General features: G+C 38.4%; 4 protein-coding genes across 11 annotated transcripts; 2 read left to right on the forward strand and 2 right to left on the reverse strand.

Moving 5' to 3' along the window:
• Nucleotides 1–1,009: 1,009 nt before the first annotated feature.
• LOC118506253 (DENN domain-containing protein Crag-like) lies at nt 1,010–9,473 on the reverse strand. Of its 7 annotated transcripts, none has more exons than XM_036043132.1 (11): nt 9,257–9,462; nt 7,765–8,553; nt 7,600–7,706; nt 7,383–7,533; nt 5,107–7,313; nt 4,731–5,030; nt 4,394–4,477; nt 2,379–2,784; nt 1,854–2,306; nt 1,608–1,786; nt 1,010–1,509 (listed from the first exon to the last, which is right to left on the reverse strand). In XM_036043132.1, exons 2-11 carry the CDS (start codon nt 8,512–8,514, stop codon nt 1,191–1,193), a joined length of 4,956 nt encoding a protein of 1,651 aa, XP_035899025.1. In that variant the 5' UTR covers nt 8,515–8,553; nt 9,257–9,462; the 3' UTR covers nt 1,010–1,190. The 7 variants fall into 7 exon arrangements, with proteins under 7 accessions (XP_035899025.1, XP_035899027.1, XP_035899030.1 ...); XM_036043134.1 differs by having other exon boundaries at nt 1,031–1,509; nt 9,380–9,473; XM_036043133.1 differs by having other exon boundaries at nt 1,191–1,509; nt 9,245–9,462.
• A 488-nt stretch (nt 9,474–9,961) lies between these two features.
• On the forward strand, nt 9,962–12,409 carry LOC118503263. Of its 2 annotated transcripts, XM_036036307.1 has the most exons (3): nt 9,962–10,292; nt 10,357–10,735; nt 12,263–12,409. In XM_036036307.1, exons 1-3 carry the CDS (start codon nt 10,163–10,165, stop codon nt 12,279–12,281), a joined length of 528 nt encoding a protein of 175 aa, XP_035892200.1. In that variant the 5' UTR covers nt 9,962–10,162; the 3' UTR covers nt 12,282–12,409. The 2 variants fall into 2 exon arrangements, with proteins under 2 accessions (XP_035892200.1, XP_035892199.1); XM_036036306.1 differs by lacking the exon at nt 12,263–12,409 and having other exon boundaries at nt 9,963–10,292; nt 10,357–10,802.
• LOC118503262 lies at nt 10,958–12,887 on the reverse strand. Its single transcript, XM_036036305.1, has 4 exons — nt 12,423–12,887; nt 12,257–12,330; nt 12,061–12,177; nt 10,958–11,972 (listed from the first exon to the last, which is right to left on the reverse strand). Exons 1-4 carry the CDS (start codon nt 12,428–12,430, stop codon nt 11,326–11,328), a joined length of 846 nt encoding a protein of 281 aa, XP_035892198.1. The 5' UTR covers nt 12,431–12,887; the 3' UTR covers nt 10,958–11,325.
• A 1,364-nt stretch (nt 12,888–14,251) lies between these two features.
• On the forward strand, nt 14,252–18,919 carry LOC118505289 (venom carboxylesterase-6-like). The gene is made up of 6 exons (XM_036040874.1): nt 14,252–14,732; nt 16,395–17,108; nt 17,190–17,352; nt 17,431–17,612; nt 17,672–17,852; nt 17,919–18,919. Exons 1-6 carry the CDS (start codon nt 14,532–14,534, stop codon nt 18,293–18,295), a joined length of 1,818 nt encoding a protein of 605 aa, XP_035896767.1. The 5' UTR covers nt 14,252–14,531; the 3' UTR covers nt 18,296–18,919.

Below are 18,919 nucleotides of genomic sequence, written 5' to 3' on the forward strand. Positions count from 1 at the left end.
TCCTAATTCACAGTAATAAAAAATTATATGAAATAAATTGTATACATAGGAGAACAATAGCCTCAAGCAAAATAACATACAATTATTTATTGTTTTCCGTCCTAGTAAACGGTTCACAGTTAACACCGCTCTTTCGGAAAAGAAAATTAAATTGAACGTTTACTTGTCATTTATACTTTACAATTTCCTACCGTTTCAATTTCTTTTCAGCCAGACAGCAAAAAACAAAACAAATTACCATCGTTCATATCATTTGGGTAGATAGTTTAATAGAAGGCACATATCCTTTTTTAATGATTTGTTTGTTTTGTTTCACGAGTATTATCTTACTACTTGTGTTTTAAAGCTAATATTAATATTTTTTACCCACGGTTAACTAATCACCAACTCACTAACTTTTGTTTTTTTTTTATAAGTTTCCAATACTGTTTTCGGATGATGTTAATGTGTAAAATAATGTTAGGATGTTAGTGCGACGAAGATCGGAAAATCTGTGAAATATCAACATCATGCCGTGATATAACTAACATGATTAACTCATTTGAAAGCTTTGTTATAAGAACAGAAGCAGTTGTATAAGGTAGAACTCGAGAGATCCCATCGAATTTTGGGATCTGTTACTATAGGCCAGATTACTTGCGTATGAAAAGATCATAAATTCATTTAAGAATACGATATTTGAAGCACATCCTTTAAATACTATTCCTGCGAAGAGTTTTCTGTGCTTACATTGAGCCTATATTAATCATTGAATTGGAACCAAATAAAAATTATCAAAAACAAAAACATTAATGCAAATTATCCCCGGACAGCATCATGAATATATGGATATATATATATATATATATATATATATATATATATATATATATATATATATATATATATATATATATATATGTATATAATTTGTTTTGCTCCTCTACAAATAAAAAGAATATTTATCTTCCATGTACACATCTTACTATCTTAATAGCTCCTCTTGTGTTAAGATCAGTACGCAGCCAAATACAAATAAAAGAGTAAAGTGCATGTCTTATTCAAAGCTTAAACGCTACGTTACACAACGATCGACGCAATTTTATCATCGAGAAAAAATCTTCATTTCTCGTTGTTTTTTTTCCTAGTTTTTAATTCTTACGCCCACCTAACCAGTCACGCGACATCAACCATCGTTGGTTTACAAACGGTCAGGGTAGAAGGAGTGGTTTGAAATATGCACGACAAAATATGGCCGTCGGCGATGGCGGAAGATCCTGACTGCGGTAAAATGTGTTACATTCTTTCTCCGTTAGCTTATCAAAAACGGCCGCATACTCGCGATGGAACGAAATGAGATCGATGTCCGCTCGGCCGATTTCGATAAACGCTAGAAACAGCATGTCGCGGTAGATTGAGTGCGTACGATCGACGCCTCGGTGTTTTAACTTTTGCCGTTCGTTAGCTAGCCGTTTGACGGGTGTTAGTAAATCGTTGCATCGTATCGAAGCAATTACTTGTTGCATCACACTAATGCACGTTATCAAAACCAAATCGGAAAATTAAGAAACAAGAGAAATGCAGTTAAATTAGATGAAAAGATTGCAGAAAATGCACAGAACACTTACGTTCTATTGATCGATGTTTGGTCGGTAAGCAGAGCTTTCAGTAAAGTACTGTCTGGTTGATTTTGTCGCCATAGCATATACATCGCTGGCCCCGCTTCCGAATGAAGTCGAGGATTGTCCCACAAACAATGTACATTCACTGTTTTTACATTGCTCAACGGATCGGGGTTGTCATCCTCCTGCAAGAATTAGAAAATCACGTTAAACAAATTATTTACATACCATTCTCAGCTTCACGGTACTTACCTGCTGCGGTAAGGCAAGGTAAGGAAGATGTGTGTTGACGTCTATTCGTTCCATAAACCATACTAAATTCCAGTAAATGATAGGATGTTCCTCCACGAACTTTGCATTACTAAGCGCCAAATCACCTTCCTCACTAAGAATGTTTTCTAACTCTTTACGTAGCACGAGTGGATTTAAATATGGCACACTTATCATGTCATGTTGATGCTTCGAAGTAGTATGCTGCTGAGAAGACGGATTATCTCGCTGAGGATTTTGTCCTTCGCGTTTAATTTGCACATTTAGAAATGGCACTGTCACCTTCCCGCATGCATTGCATGTGGTGTTCAGATTGGAATCTTCCGCTGACCATCCAGCCATAACGTCTTCATCATACAGGAGTACAGAACAGTTATGACATTGCGAACAAGACGTGATTTGGATAACGAAATCTGCAATACTAGCCTCCGATACCTGGAAAACCAACAGGATGTTGAACCGTAAGACTGCTGTTTGCTTTTTTAACCTTGGTGGCATTATACGTACCTCTGCGAATGTGGGATACATATTATCTGGCAACGTTGGATATACATTCAAGCTATTTGTCGACGTTGCATTTTCACCTAAAGGAACCAAATTATTGTAACTAGACTTACGCGATTCACTGAAACGACCCCAAAGATCGAATTCACTGGACACACGACGCGACCGGCTGCCATTCATTGTCTGCATCGGATCATCGTGATGAAGTAGATCATTTTCAGACCCATGGCCGTCTCTTTCCAATCCACTCCCACCAATTAATCCGCTACCTGTTTTGACTGGCGTTGAATTTGCTGAAATGGCTTCTTTTATATCGTCCAACTTCTTTGCTACCGAATTGGCTGCATTCTTGATGCTGCTTAATCCACTCTGTAGGATCTCATTTGATTTTTTCCCAGTAAGGCTCGGACTGTAATGAAAAGTATCATAATTGTTTACTAACACAATTGTTTCATTTATGCAATGCCCAACGCGCAAACACCTGACAACTTTAAATTGAACATTCTTGCGTGTTTTTGAGCGATTTTAACGATCTTCTAGGAATATGTTATAATGTTGTTTGTTTAAAATTGTTTTATTTCTTTTAAAATTGTTTTATTAGCCATCTTCTTTGGTACTAGAACCTAGAAAGGCTTAGACCTGCCATTTCTGGCTCTCCTTGAGCTGATTTTACCAGCATCCTGCTGGTTAGGATTATCATCCTGATAATCAAACTTGCGTATGGGAAGGCGGTCGCCGGGCCTGTCGTGTGAAGAACGGCGCCTCTATCGCCTCGTCCATAGCAAAGCACTATTCTTATTAACCACTAACAGAAGAAAAAAACAGTTCGAAAATCGGTTCCCAATCTGTTGAAATTTATAAGAAATTCTTTAACAAGCATCTCCAACTCCATAATCAAATTTCGTCAAAAGTAGTTTTAGAATTAATGTTTATGTGATTAATATTGGATCTTTTGAATAGTTTTACGATTTCATTAAATAAATATCTTCTCTTCTTTCTTGGCCTAACGACCTCTTAAGTCACGCCTGTCATTTCTTGCTTACTAGACTTAATGATATACGCATAGTTGGATAGTCAGTCCTCACTATGGGGGAAACGGCCCAGATGGGATTTGAATCCCGGTCCTGTCGTGTGAAGACATCCATCTACTACCGGCCACCTCCATTAAATCCATTAAATAAATATGATGCTTGTAATTGAAATTTTTAAGTACTATTATTAGGTCTATTACACGTGGTAATTTTGCTTGGAATAATTCCGGAATTTCGCTGTTTCGCTGTGGGGCGGTCCGGTGGCCGAGGCGATAACGGTGCCGTTCTTCACACGGCAGGACCGGGGTTCAAATCCCATCCAGACTAGACTGCCTCCCCGTACGCAGGGCTGATTACTTTGCAACGGGTAAAATTAAGTCACAGAAAGCCAGCAATGGCAGGCCGAGTCCTCTCGAGGTTGTAGTGCCAAGTAAGAAGAAGAATATTTGAAACTATAGAAAATATGTCAAAGATTGTTTAGAAACATGCAAACATCTTCCCAGAAAAATGAGTGTTGCATTACTTATCATACAGATGATATCAAAATCTTTCATTTGTTGCTTTAGAAATCGCACTCTTGAATGTCCACTTGTAAGCATCTTAATTTTAGTACTCTGTTATTCTTTTCTGGGCGGTCAGTGGCCAAGACGATGGCAGCACCTTTAGCATCCTTTAGAATCCCGTCTAGACCGTCTCCTATTACACACTGACTCCAGTTATGGGTAAAATCATGTAGAGGAAGACATAAATGGCAGAAATGGATATCTCGAGCTTTCTTGAGGTTATAGTGACACACTAGATGAAGTTATTTTTTGTGGCCAAATGACATTGGATGAGTAGTTAATAACTGCGCTCAAATATAATCATAACTACCCAATCCGAGACATGTCAAATTCGCCAAATTGCCCACGAGTAATTAAAAATGTTATCATACAAAGAAAGTATTAGTTTGTTTCTATATCTAGCTTTATGAGCAAATACACTTACCTTATGTTAGAAATATTCTCTATCATGTTTGTGGATAACGATTTCAAGTCTTTTTTCATGGACATGCGTGCAGGTGAGTAACGGCTACAATAGAGCAGAAACATTGCGGTATGGGAAATAATAACAGAGACAAAACAAAACAAGGCTTCTACAAATATGTGCGAGCAAACATTCAACATACTTCAGCTACATAAATGAAGTAAATAATAAAAAAAAAAAACATATTCTTGTCAATGAACACATCAATCAAGAAAAGCAAATCAAATCTCAAAATCTAAATCTAATTACATTACGTGAAACGGTAACACACCATCCAATTATCAAACTAAATACTCACCCGAAGTTAAACTTCAACGTTGACCCCAAACTTCCAAATCCCGACGAAACCGTGCTGGTCATAGGCATAGTTTCGGACCTTTGCATGCTTTTGTTTAGCTGTGTCGAATCGTCAAACGTTGCTGATCGTTGACCTTTGAATAAGATAGGTTGGTCAGTGTAGATGGTATTGTTGTTACTCGCTTGATATTGTTCCGCATTTTTCTCTACAGTTTCGCTCTGTTCAGCCACCAACTCTTCCGTCATATCATTCAGTGCTCCCAAGGGATCGTCCTGCGTAACTAGAGTGCGAGGTGAAATTCTGAAAATAAATAATACAACCATTTAGGAGACTTTATATATAGCAACAACCCTTTGCATAATCTTTTCGTACTCACTTTGTAGGACTGCCCTTTGCATATGCGTCCTTCGTATCTTCTGATTCAGAAGCAATGCTGCCCGATTCTCGTTGAAATTCTAGCACACGTTTCGATTTCATCCCATCGCCTCGTGTTTGTCGCTGCAGTTTGTCAATAAATTTCGAATCTCCTGCAAAGCTATCGGCTCTTGCTAGCATGCGCGGACTGATATCGCAAGCATTAGCAGGAGATGCCTTTTTGTAACCAGCTTTTGCTTCCTTCGCAGCAACAGTACTAGCATGTGAATGCAGTTGTTTGAGATGATGACTCGCCTCACCGCTAATTAACAGCCCAGCACTCGATAGTACATCCGCGGATTCCTGGTGACCAGGAGTTGTAGTTTGCCGCACAATTGCACCTACTCTTCCGCGCAGTTTGTCGAAGGCACTAAAGTCCATCGTTACGTTCGTATTCGGTTGTAGTTGTTGCTGTTCTGCTTGCGAATATCCAGAGTCAAGGCTTGTTCGTGATGTACCGTCTACTAGCTCTAATGCACCGCCGATGGAACTGCTTTCGTGCGAAAGGGAGCGCCGGCGACGGTCGGCAAATTTTTTTCCAGCACGTTTAAAATGTGCTGCCCCGATCACAATGTTCCGCAAACGATGCCAACGCATTTGTGACGACAAGATGGAGTCCGATGGCCACTGAGCCTCCAGTACGCACCGATTGTAAACTCCATACGTGAGCGCGTTCGGTTGAATGCCCGATCGCTTCATCAGGTAGTGTAAATGAACTGCAAGCACGGGAAGATTGTGCAACCCGCACAGCTGCATCATAATGCGATAGCAAACCTCATCGCACGGCACCTTCAGCTTGCATGCTTTGCTAAGTAAATCGTATGCCGCTTTTAACACGGCATGTTCCCGACCCGTGTTCTCCGATATTAAGCTCGGTAAAACGATAAAGTAAATAGAGTAGCATGTAGCCAGCAAATGTTTTGCCCACAGCTCCGGATTTCCTTGATGTTTGCGGGCTAATTTCTGCGCTGTTTTAATCTCATGTTTTGTGCGACGGGCCATCGGTGACCCAGGAGCAAGACTGTTGTTGTGATGCTGCAACACATTATCCAGCACACTTCTTCGCGTTTCTTTTAGCAACATTGAATCGAGCGAGAATGAACTATAAGCGTATAGTTGATCTGGCAATCCGGGTTGGCATTCGGGCGGTAGAATAAATTTGGTGCGCTCGCTGCTCTGACCCGAATCCCATTCGATGAGCTTGATTTCGGTTGGCGTATCTTCGTACGCACTCACCTTTTCGGCACATTCATCAAAAAATGCTAAATTGTGGTCGCTGTCCGACACGAACGAACGTTCTTCAATAAACCGGATGAACATTTGCGTTTTCATAAGCAGAGTGAAAAATTTGTGATGTGCCTTATCACGGGATCGTAGAAAAGCGTCCATGCGAAACAGCGCGCTCGGATCCGTAGCTCCAATCGTAGGCGCCTTCGAAATCGGTACTAAGTAATCCCGGTAGCCCTTTAAAATGCATGCCATGAACTGTAAAAATGCTTCCTGAATCCGTTGTTCTAGATTTTGTTCGCGTTTTCGCTTTTTTAAATCACGATCCAAGCTGTTGTTCGAGTCACAACCTTGGTTTTGATTCAATTCTTCTAGGTTACGCAAAGTTTGTCGTAAAACACGTGCTGCTCGTTTTGGCAAAAGTTTGGTAGTTAGGTGCTTTTGCGATTCACACAAACTAATATTGTTTGTGTCCAGATCGACGCACGTTACATCACTGGGTGGTTCGTATAGATCGAAAAAACGTGAATCCACTCCTATAAGGTACGGAAGTGGGGCATGTAGTACCTCGGCTAAACCCAGCGGACAGAGCGGTATGTAAGGACATTGCCATTTGAATGGAAACAGAAAAGATGAGACTGCTTCCGCTACTGCGGTCAATATGGCCGGTCGTAAAGAATGTACGAGCAACTTTTGTTCCGTTAAAACCAGCAACAGCACATGCAAACAGTTTTCCGGGCCAAGATTGGAAAGCAACTGCCGAAAACCAGCACCGCTACGAGGTAGCGGCGAATCTTCTGGTAGCGTAAGCAAAATTCTGTTATTACTGAGCGTTGAAAGTTGTAATAAAATGCTAGGCGATGGGAACGGCACCTCATCTAGCAGATGAGTTATGTATCGTTCGATTGGTACTGGAAGCTTTTCGTTGAGAATCGACAGTTGCTAAAATAAGATAAAAATACAGTCATGAGTTAAGGTTCTGTTAAACATCCACAACATGCTCATGCTTACGTGTAAGAATTGTAGCCATTTCTCAAACGTATCTCCAAATGGCCACCTCGACAAAATGCATATCGATTTGTTCACGTGCAAAGAATGAGTTTTATGTGAATCTTCCGTCCAATCCAACAGCTCACGTTGTTGTGTATTCAGTTTATTTTCACTACAAAAAAATAAAATATCAGTATTAGCTCAAACTTGTAATATATCACTGATCCGTTGTTCTCACCAAAAATCTTCGTAGAATGTTAATGCTGATCCGTATACTTTGTATGTACCATCGTTGACAGTCAGCACAAACGTACTGAAGATTGGTTGAATTGGTTTTCTTTTTATCTGTAATGCAATACATGTAGTTGCAGTGCTGTATTTATATATGTATCTACGCAAATACCTTCCCGTCACCGCCCGGTACATGTGGCCAAGTCTCCAACGTTGTGCCCATCGGTAGGCAAAACAGTGGTACACTGGGGCACAGTGTTAGCGGAAAATCATTATGATCATGTGTTGGATATCGGTGTAAAATTTCCGGCTCGTAACTGATCAATTTCGGACGGTTCATCGATTTTTTGTAACATAGATACACATCGCTTCCCATGAGACCTTTGTTGAGCGTTTTATGGATCATGCAGAACGCATGAGGAGGTTTTTCGCCCTTTGAAGGTATAACGACACACAGATCAGTTACCACCAGTTCGTTGCACGGCATATCGGTGGTTGCACGCCGAAACGTTAGAAACGTTTTGGCAGAAGAATTATTCACGTTCGCCAAACGATCGCCGGGCGTGCTTATAACAATCTCTGCATCGGCCATTATCCGTTCGGCACCTTCGTACATTACGCCAATATCGACCAAAGGCGGTTTATCCTTGCCACGCCGATAGTAGATAAAGCAGCCGGTAGTTCGAACGGAGCCATAATTCAGATCCGCCAGCAGTCCCGACGGCGTGTTCTCGAGTATCTCATAGTCCGCGGGGATTTTCTCACCCAGAGAAGGAAAATATACGCCTATGTCAGTGATAGGATCTACACTGTTGGTAGATCTTAAATGCGACGAATCGTTAAATATGTTCTCTTTTAGCAGTTTCGGGTGATCGGGCATTCCAGCTACCACAAAATAATCGGCCACTCTTCTTTCTTCCATTGTTGATCTAGATGAATGTTTCTATCGCAGCAACAGAAACTGAAATTTGGAAAGAATCTATTTTGTCAACATCGATTCATAAAGTTCAGGAGCTGTGTTAAAAACTTGGTGGTTGGTATACAAGTGTACAAATTTCATTACAAAGATTATATCCTGATTCTTGATAAAAAATTGATTTACTTTGGCTGTACAACCAACATACGTTCAGTCGGGCGCCCTTGGTCTTGCACTAGCTTCATTCCAATACAGCAGCAATAACGTTCTAAATGAAGAATATACACTCTCGCACACAAACGCGCGATCCCGCGCACGCACACATGAACCAAAAATAGAATTTGATGCATCCAGCATACCAATATGCACATGCACATGAGAACCCACAGGAAAATTGTATCTAAGATAACTATTTTCACAAATATTCAATCGTACATAAATGAAATCCAATATACACTATCCCTATATGACGAATTAAATTCATAAATAATGAAATATATTTAACTCCAAGCCTATCAATGATAATTTTTGCAGATGGATCCATTTGCCCCTTGGCACCATGCACATTTATTTTGATTTGCTAATTCAACACTGCTACCATCCCTAGGATTCCATCAGCATCCGTGAAATTCACCATTTGCTATTCAATGACGAACCTGCATTGCTTAATTATTTTGCTCAATCGCACTCCTCCAGCCACACCTTACACCACACTACATAATATAAAGAAGCGTACATCTCTTCTTACCACCGCTTAGCCTTGTAGTTTATTCAGTTCCACCGAACGTCTGCCTTTTCTTAAACGCTTTTCTACAATTCGCTAATCACTGTTAACTATTTAGTTTCGCAGGCGGACGAACTTTCAATTTACCTCGTTCTGTGGCTAGTCAAGTGTTTTCGTGTTTATTATTTTCACGAGAAGAATTACAAGACGGTAATTCTACTGACAAACGTCTTGCGTCTGACATGAGAATTGATATTGTCAAACGCAATGTCAAAGTCATTCCGACCAAGGTTTATGGATATGAGAGGTAAAATTGTCCAGAACAAGGTACAGCAAATCTCCGCAGTTCGCCATACTCGATATACGCCAATTCGCTTTAGCTAATGTTTCAACACACACAGTTCATAACTGTTTTGACGGGAAAACCTTTTTGATTTTTTAAATAAACAATTATGTTTACTTCAAAACAACATTGATACATAATATTGCCAAAAGTTGTAATTTTTATATTAGTAAAAAAAACCATGAATCATAACACAAATGTGCCCAGGCTGCAAGGAACATATGAAAAGACCAAATCCCTCTGTTTACAATACTAAGTCAGCGAGTTCATGAACTTTATACGGCTTTTTACCTAATAATAAATAGTAAAATCATAAAAAAACATATAGAAAACTCATGTCTTTATTTAACATGTAAATTTTATTTGGTTTTAAAAGATTTTTCATTAATTTTCAATTTTAATCAAAAAATCGAGAGTAATGATATTGTTGATATTGGTTCCCTGATCAGCGATTGTTGTTGTTTTGCCTGTCAGACTGGCCGACGCGCTACAAAAAGAAAACTTCTATCCGTATAAACAAAAATTTTCCGAGAGCTTCTTAATTACGTTTTTGCTCAGTGCCTTCTAATATCACCAATCTTGTAAAAATGAGTGACCAATTCAATAAACGAGTAAAATATAATTCATATTCGTATCGTTATCGCGATGCTACAGAGCACCGAGCAGCTTTGCTAGAGCAGAATGACGAAGAGCTAGTTGCAGGAGGAAGTTCATTCGGTATAAGACGGGCAAATATCATTGTTAGTTTCTTTTATAACATGGCATATGTTTTGTTTTCCAGTTATTGGAAGCAACCAAGGCGCAGGCGATGCACCTATGGATTATCATTCAGAAGGATCTTCCAATGTGATGGCAGAAGAAGCCGGTGTAACGACAAGCGAACCTGAATGTGATGAGTTTGTTACGGACTATTTAGTTGAAAGCTCTGACGATGAAAGAATGGACACAGAACGCACAGAAGGGTATGATGTAGAAGCCGAATTACGTCGATGGGCAATATCCACCAATCAATCGTATAATTCTATAAGTCAAGTTATGGAAATCATCTTCCAAAGAACTTTGCTGAAGACTCATCGAAATGGCTCAAATGAAGTTGTAACGATAAACGGAAGTCAGTATTGGTATAACGGGATAAGACGATGTCTGCTCAACGAACTAAGGTGCGTAGCTAATAAAAGTTGTTAAAATAAAATAAAATAAAATAATAAAAGCTAATAAAAGTTGTAAGTTGTTGTTAATATTGGGGATATACGATGTAAATTGGTAGCTGTTCCCCTTTCCAAAGAAAATGAGTATCAATATGTTCCATTAATTCATACCCTCGTAGGCTAATATTTTCATTTCTTAGATAATAAATAATTAATATGATTTTCTTTCTGTATCGTTCTTTTTAATTACTATAATTTATGGATTATAACATTTCAAAAATTTACATATTATACATTATACATTTTTCATGAGTTTTTATTATTAACATACATATTACATCATATTACATGTATTAAAAAAAATAAGGACACTTAGTTACTGAAGGAACTTTATAACAAAACAAAAAACACTAATAATGAGAATGTTGATGTCTGTGGTGCGTGGATTTAATCTTACCTTCTAGGTTCAGTCTTTGGCGGGCATGCTTCAATTTATTTTGGAAGAATGTTTTAATTTTTTGAGGAGTTGGAGTTACTCCGTGAAAGGTTCCAATGTGCTTAAATAAGGCAAGAATATTTTTATATCCAAACAACGGAATTTTTTAGTTCGGATGTCCAATTCCCGTCCAGCTCATCTCTATAACAAACTGTCTGGCAAATATGATGTCCATCGCTGAATGAAGCCTTTCTTCCGAGCTATCTGTTGGCAGCTGGCATTCCAGATATTCTTCAAATTCTTTTTTATACTGCTGATCATTAAGCTGCTGATCCACTGCATCCAACATTTCTTTGGATGCGATCGGTTCCCAGTTGAATGAACTATTTGTTACCAATCCTGGACGAGGAGAGATTTTATCTAAGATCAAGTCCAGCTTAGTTTTAATAATTGCTTGATTTTTCTCAACAACTCGAACCCTGTTGGCGTGGTTAGTTTCTATTTCATTAAGTTTCTGGTCCAAATTTGTAATTTTTTTTGTCATGTCATCCATTTTCTGTCCAATTGAAACTAAAAGATCGCGCAATCCTGCGTCTATAGAAGATTTTGTTGTCTCTAGATTTATGGGACTATTGCTGCTTATGGGTTTGGAAATGTTGGGTTTGTTGGATGCGGAAAAAATGGAATCCGAAATGGATGCGGGAACATTGCGGTGAACGATGTTTGTTGCAGGTTGGATGTTCTTGGATGTATTTTTTGCCGTTGGTAGTTGTTTTATAAAATCTGGATGTAGTGTTGGTTGTGATGAGGAAGCTGTAACACAACGATGAAAAAAAAAATACATATTACTCTCAATACTGCTCCCAATCTTTCAAACGCATGCCGAGAAAACCATACAAACCTGCGGAAACACTGCGGTGAACGATGTTTGTTGCAGGTTGGATGTTCTTGGAAGTATTTTTTGCCGTCGGTAGTTGTTTTATAAAATCTGGATGTAGTGTTGGTTGTGATGAGGAAGCTGTAACACAACGATGAAAAACAATACATATTACTCTCAATACTGCTCTAAAGTTGTATGAACCAATATTTTTTTATACCTGTAGGCTGCGGCTTCTCGGATAAAACATATTTTCCGTCTCTCATATTGAGCACCACAATCTTGCGTGGTGTGCTAAATGATTCGCCACATCGTTAAAACACGAACAAAGAGATAAATATATTATACATCGAATCCTTTGTTACATGTAATTTAAAAATACATACTTTTCCATGTTGCTTGGTTGCTTCTCTTATTGGATGTTTACGTCTCGACACAACACAACCGCAATAGCTCACACGGATCAGATGGAGGACAAGCAACTCGGTAAGTACAAGTTCAAATCAACTTATAACCCTATATAATTTATAACACAGAAAAAGATACGAAGGCCACCGGTAAAGGGAGGGTACTACACACAGCTATGGCATATGAATGAATGAATAAGTATGAATTTTAAATAAATGACAGCTACAAGAAAAAAAAAAGATTTTTTTCGTTTTTACTTGCTTGAAAACGTCACGTTTTTATTTTCTTTACCAACCAAGTTGTATACATTAAGACCGAGATGTATACATTACCACGCCATGACAGTTGGTCCGATGAGGTGTTATTAAGACGTCTTTTCGTGGTCTTTTCGTGGGTGAAAAGACCACGAAAAGACGTCTTTTCATCTGTCATTTGGAGCCTGGGTGTTTATTCATGGACACACAAGCATGAACAATACCCATACATAGACAAAATGTAATATTGGTTGTCAGGAGCAATTCGATACACAGCAGCTCTCCGATGTACGCAAATTTTTGGGACCGACCTTTTGAACGAAAATCAAATTATCGTCAGCTGAGGGGGCTCGTCGGTAAGAAACTCCTATCTCCAATTATGGGATAACAAACCCCCTACCCCCCTCGGTTTACACGTCTACAGAAACTTGTTTTCTGTTAATGGTATGTTACACGAATTTAAAACTTGGCAAGAGCACTTATCAATTGAAGCATCTATATATATTAAAATATTTATGATATTAAAATTTTTCACATATTTCCAAACAGCAACGAAATTTGTCGGAATTAATAAGGGATTTTGTTGTTGAAAAATTTTGCATGTCGAATACCACGCTCTCCTGTTCATTCACCATTTAAGCAATCTACCGGTAACAACATGCATCATATTAACACTGTGGACGATTCATTTGACGAAATTAAGTCAAAAGTTTTAAGATAAATAACAACAAGTCAATCCATACTTGAAACCGAACATGGATAAGTTGTTTTCACTTCGAGCATTTAATTAACAATATACAATGCAACACATTAGATGGAAGTTAATGCAAGGCAGTAAGGGATCAGGGAGTTAAAATGTAATTTCAAGAGTTGATTAATTCATTCATGAAGGTTTGCGTCTAATTAACGAACGTTGCCCGGCTAAATGTAATTTAGAATTATTAAAAACGAAATCTTAGGGAGAAATAGAGTTATAAAATGTAAAATTGCCTTTTATAGTTATTTGAAAATGTGTGTGTATGATAAACAATGTTAAATGATCTTGACGTACTTTAACCGACTTGAAACATAAATGCAAGTGATGCTGAAATAACAGTCACGCAAGACAGAATCTAGTTTTGCAAGGTCACGGTACTGTAAAATAGCTCTTCGAAACCGGTTCTTTCACAGAAATACAAAATAAATTATTACAAACAGTTGCGGTTAGAGTAAACCTGTAACACATACCTTTAGATCTTTTTTAGATACCATCAACACCACAAAAAAAAACAAACTTTTTTGTGCGAAGTTCTTGCTCGCATCGCTCGCTTTTTTATATGCGATTATATGGCGATCAAGAAGCAATACGGCCAGGCCGTTCTTTATGAATAAAAAAAAAAAAAATATGGCGATCAAGAAGATTATGAAGCAGGCAGTGCGTCGTTCGTTGCCTAAACGTTGCTTACCGTGATGTAAAATCATCAACCAAAAACTAGTTTCAAAGCCTACACCCGTTCGCTAAACATGTTTGACTGGTGTGATCTGTATAAAGCTTTGAAGTCTACCTATTATCCATCTCAGTTTGTTGCGAGTGTCGTGCGTAACGCTTCGATGTAGATCATCGAGCAGGATTCGATTTCTTGTTATTTATTGTAGTAGTTAAAGTGTATAAAAAATGCTATTTGTGTTATCAGTGAATCATGAACAAATCTAGCGCTAGTTATAGCTATCGTAATAAGGAGAATAAAAACATTTATTATGGTGTTTGGGTTTGATTAAATAAAGCGTAGTAACAACAAGTTCAGTATTGTGGAAAAAGTGAGATCCGTATTAAAATTACAAAATCGGACGAAGATGAACATCTATATGATTGTATTCTTCATGCTTTTGAGTTCTACCGTTATAACAGCGCGTACTTCAGAAAAATTAAAAGTTACTCTGCCTCATGGTGGGACTCTAATTGGTAGATATTTAAACACGAACAGTGGTCAAGGCATTCTCGCTTTTCTTGGAATACCGTATGCCAAACCTCCCACCAATGAGCTACGGTTTAAGGTAATTATTTTATAATAGTGATAAGAAGCACATCATTTGATACGAACATACCAAGTTACATTTCCATGGAGAAAGTAATTGAACTTGTGCAACCGTTGGTATATCAGACTGAACGTTGAGCCACGATACCATAGCCGACCAAATTGCTCTATAACAAATTGATCTTAATTACACCGACGTCATTAATGAGTGGGCTGATGAGGAAAATACCCACATACAAAGCTATTGCATTCTATCAAGTGCTAAACCTTGGCACTGCTGGCTTATCGCGAAGCTTTATTTAAAAAAAACAAAACAGCATCAATTAAATTTTGTCTCCATTGATGTAAATATGGAGGCGCCCAGTATTTGTGTTACGAGTTGTTCAATGTTTTAATGAAGTTCAAAGATCATAGATTTCTCGTTGTTGCTATATTTTTCATATTTTCACTTCTCTCGGCCTATGTAACAAAGCTCTTTTAGTTTTGGACTTTTATTTGCTTTTTGGCTCTTATACCTTTTCATCTTTCCTACTATTTTCCAACAACCTATCTCCCCCACCCTTTCTCCCTTTTTCCCTTTTCTCTCTCTTTATCACACGCACTCTCTTTCTCTCTTTCTCTCTTTCTTGTTTTCCCTTTTCTCTTTATCTCTCTCTACTACCGTACCACCTCCTGACTCTCTCTCTTCCTGCTATTCCTATATTTTTTCTTTGGTGACTTTCCTAATCTACTGTACATTTTTTTGCCTTAAACATTAATTTACCCATCAACCGAGCACGCCCGGGATAAGGCGAAATATCAGGGAGGAAATGCCTTGGTAATTTTTCTGTGAATTTTTTTTATTTTGGCATTTGTATTTCGTCAGCACATGCGGTGCTGACAATACGGCTTCAAGCCGTCATAATAAATAAATAATAATAATAATTAATTTACCCATCCCGTACGCAGAACTGACTACTTTACCAAGCGTAAAAGGCCAGAAATGGCAGGCAGAGCCCTCTCGAGGTTGTAGTTCCAAGGAAAAACGAGAGAGACATTAATTTAATATTTTTTTTTATGCAGTTTGTTTTTTTTTGGTTTTGTTTTTGTTTGTTTGTTTTTTTGTTTGTAGTTTGTACAAACTTTGCTATCAGCCATGGACCGCCTAGTCGTATTGCTTACAAAAACAAATTTATTGCATATGCTTTAAATCTTATGAAAAATTACTATAATAAATTGTTAGAAAGAAAAAATAAAATCACTTAATAAGCGAGTGGATCCCCAACTACAAAACAACAACCACCTGGATATTAATTTAATAACCTTTTAATAACCTCACACACACAACCGAGCATGCCCGGGATAAGGCTAATAAAAGGGAGGAAATGCCTTGTTAATTTTTGTGAATTTGTAATCGTCCACACATGCGGTGTTGACAATACGGCGTAAAGTCGTAATACTAAAAATATAAATAAATTAAAAAATAAATAAATAAGCTAGTGGATCCGTCTAGTTGAAATTTTATCACAAATGGGCGTAGTATATGCTAGTCCCTTATTAACTTTGCAGGATAGAATTTGTCAAACAGGAGTAGCGCTTCTCCCTTAATATATTTTATACTTGTCAATGTTTCTTGTTTTTTCAAGACGATTTCCTTTATTTAATACAAATATTGATTAATACTTTCCATTTCCTGTTTTAGGCTCCAAAACCATTTGGAGGGTGGGTGGGTGTTCGTTTCGCAACTACCGATGCCCCACTATGTACTCAGCGTGATCCATACCGGCGGGATGAAGCCATTTCCGGTATCGAAGACTGCCTGCAGCTTAATGTATACGTGCCGGAACGTCCACGAATGCAGTTGGCCGATTCAAATGGAACGAAATCATTACCTGTAATGGTATTCTTCCACGGTGGTGGTTGGCAATGTGGCTCAGGAACACGTTCGTTTTATGGGCCGGATTACTTGCTTGAGCATGACATTATCTATATCGGAGCAAACTTTCGTCTTGGACCCCTTGGATTTCTCAGCACAGAAACAGCTGACTGTCCGGGAAATAATGGACTAAAGGATCAAAATTTAGTGCTCCGTTGGATTCATGAAAACATTGCATCTTTCGGTGGTGACCCTCGCTCAGTTACCGTGTTTGGAGAAAGTGCTGGTGGTGCAAGTGGAACATACCATATGATGTCACCCTTGTCTAAAGGACTGTTTCATCGAGTTATTTCACAATCCGGAGTCAACCTAAATGCCTGGGCTCAACCGGCACATCCAGGAGTAGCACAAGCACGTTCTGTGCAATTGGGACAAATGCTACAATGCCCGCAGGGCATCGATGGACGATTTGCAGAAATGTTAAACTGTCTTCGGCATGTGCCTGCAGAAGAAATAACTAGAAAATTCTACGATTTTTTTGTAAATATTTTTTTGCCTTGAAAATGATGTTTTACCGGTATTATTTTCCTGAGCAAAAACTATACAAATATTACTTTTCAGCTTTGGGATACCGATCCTATGATCCCATTCCCACCCGTTGTGGAACAAGACGCTCCGGGAGCATTCATCACAAAACATCCAAGAGAAGAATATGAACCACATGCTATCGGTCTTCCGTGGATGACTGGATTAACATTGGATGAGGGAGCTTTGAAAAGTGCTTGTGAGTTATCCTTTTTTGGAAGACCTTTTTGTAATTAAACATTTCACGTGTAGTTCTAATAATCCATCTTTGTTACAGCATTGATAAACTTACCGGAACTTCGACAGAGTTTAAATGACAATTGGGACCGTGCGTTACCTATTTCTTTGTACTACGATCACCATGAGCCTGCCAGGCAGCGCCAAATTACGCAGCACATTAACAGCTTCTACTTTAATAATCAGAAGCTGGTCGAAGCAACTGAGAAAAATCTGACAAATGTAAGCATTCAATACACGCACTTATCGTACCATATTTTCCTAATTACTTCTTCCCATAGCTGTACTCGGATGCTTGGTTTTTAGCGGGAATGGATGAATATTTGCGAATACGTTTACTCGGCCATGATCGACGTTCATCAACTTCTATAAAATCCGGACCAACATATGTGTATCTTTTTGCACAAAAAGCATCCGCCAGTTTCACCGAGATATTCAAAGGAGGGAGAGAAAAATATTACGGTAAGTGTTTTTCTTTCCCTTTTAGTTTCAACGCTTTTTTATTGATTTTTTTTTGTTCACTGTTAGGTGTGTGCCACGCTGAGGAGCTTCAATACATTTTTCCCATCGCGAAGGAGATCCCAAATTTCCATACGTCCGTTCCTTCTGATGAAGAGCTGGAGATACGACGCCTTATAATACAGTTATGGGTTAACTTTGCTCGCACCGGTAATCCAACTCCAGCCCGTGAAACAGATCGTACTATTCCCCACTGGCCTTCGATCGACCAATTTCCTTTGCAGTATCTACGAATTGGTAGCATTGATTCCTCGAAGGAACCAATTTTAGCATTAGAATCAGGGCTCTTTGAAGAACGGGCTACTTTTTGGCGGGAACTTAAAGCGCACCATACAACAATTTTGTCCGATGTGAACCAAATTCATCAATCACGAAACGAACTTTGAGTCTATTTTTCAATTGGTTGTTTTTTTCACAAACACTTTTAGTATCTAAATACCCTGTCTTATTTGGCATTTACACCCATCGTAATAATAACGCGGCTGTATGAGAATCGAGTGAAATTAGTAATAAATTACTCTTAAATGTGTTATTGACATTATAGTATTATACGCAGTTGTATATTGTAAATAAAGGAAGGTATCATAGTAATTAAAGGACTTCTTAACGCTGTTGACTAACGATACGTTTATTACAAACGTCCGAGGGAGGCGATTTCCAGAAACAATTATCCTTTACAATAGAGTCCCCTGCTTTTCGTGTACAGTTATACCGTTTAAGAATTATTCCCATCACATCTATTTAAAAAAAAAATCGTTTGATGTTACACACATCAGAACCACTATCTGGTTTTTGGCGATCCTCATGTATATTGGACTCTATGTTAGAAAAAGAACACAGTTGAAACTGAATGACAGTATTTTTATTAATCACTATTGCATTAATTATAATGATAGATAAAGTTCATTCCAAATAGATTGCTTAAAATATGTTGGGTGTTTGTTTGGAATACGGATGTTAGAAAAAGAGCACAGGTTTAACTCCATAAAGACAGCTATTTGAATAATCAA

The sequence above is a fragment of the Anopheles stephensi genome, chromosome 2, assembly GCF_013141755.1.
Source record: "Anopheles stephensi strain Indian chromosome 2, UCI_ANSTEP_V1.0, whole genome shotgun sequence".
Lineage (NCBI taxonomy): Eukaryota > Metazoa > Arthropoda > Insecta > Diptera > Culicidae > Anopheles > Anopheles stephensi.

Excerpts from the sequence above, each read along its gene's own strand:
- LOC118503262 (XM_036036305.1), bottom strand. Across the intron at positions 12,178-12,256 it reads CGAGAAGCCGCAGCCTACAG|CTTCCTCATCACAACCAACA; the intron begins GTATAAAAAAAT and ends GTTGTGTTACAG. Across the intron at positions 11,973-12,060 it reads TCACCGCAGTGTTTCCGCAG|CTTCCTCATCACAACCAACA; the intron begins GTTTGTATGGTT and ends GTTGTGTTACAG.
- LOC118505289 (XM_036040874.1), top strand. The coding sequence starts at position 14,532 with ATGAACATCTATATGATTGTATTCTTCATGCTTTTGAGTTCTACCGTT. Across the intron at positions 14,733-16,394 it reads CCAATGAGCTACGGTTTAAG|GCTCCAAAACCATTTGGAGG; the intron begins GTAATTATTTTA and ends TTCCTGTTTTAG. Across the intron at positions 17,613-17,671 it reads CTGAGAAAAATCTGACAAAT|CTGTACTCGGATGCTTGGTT; the intron begins GTAAGCATTCAA and ends TTCTTCCCATAG.
- LOC118506253 (XM_036043132.1), bottom strand. The coding sequence starts at position 8,514 with ATGGAAGAAAGAAGAGTGGCCGATTATTTTGTGGTAGCTGGAATGCCC. Across the intron at positions 7,707-7,764 it reads TACCGGGCGGTGACGGGAAG|ATAAAAAGAAAACCAATTCA; the intron begins GTATTTGCGTAG and ends ATTGCATTACAG. Across the intron at positions 1,510-1,607 it reads CAAACATCGATCAATAGAAC|TGTGATGCAACAAGTAATTG; the intron begins GTAAGTGTTCTG and ends AACGTGCATTAG.
- LOC118503263 (XM_036036306.1), top strand. The coding sequence starts at position 10,163 with ATGAGTGACCAATTCAATAAACGAGTAAAATATAATTCATATTCGTAT. Across the intron at positions 10,293-10,356 it reads TGCAGGAGGAAGTTCATTCG|TTATTGGAAGCAACCAAGGC; the intron begins GTATAAGACGGG and ends TTTGTTTTCCAG.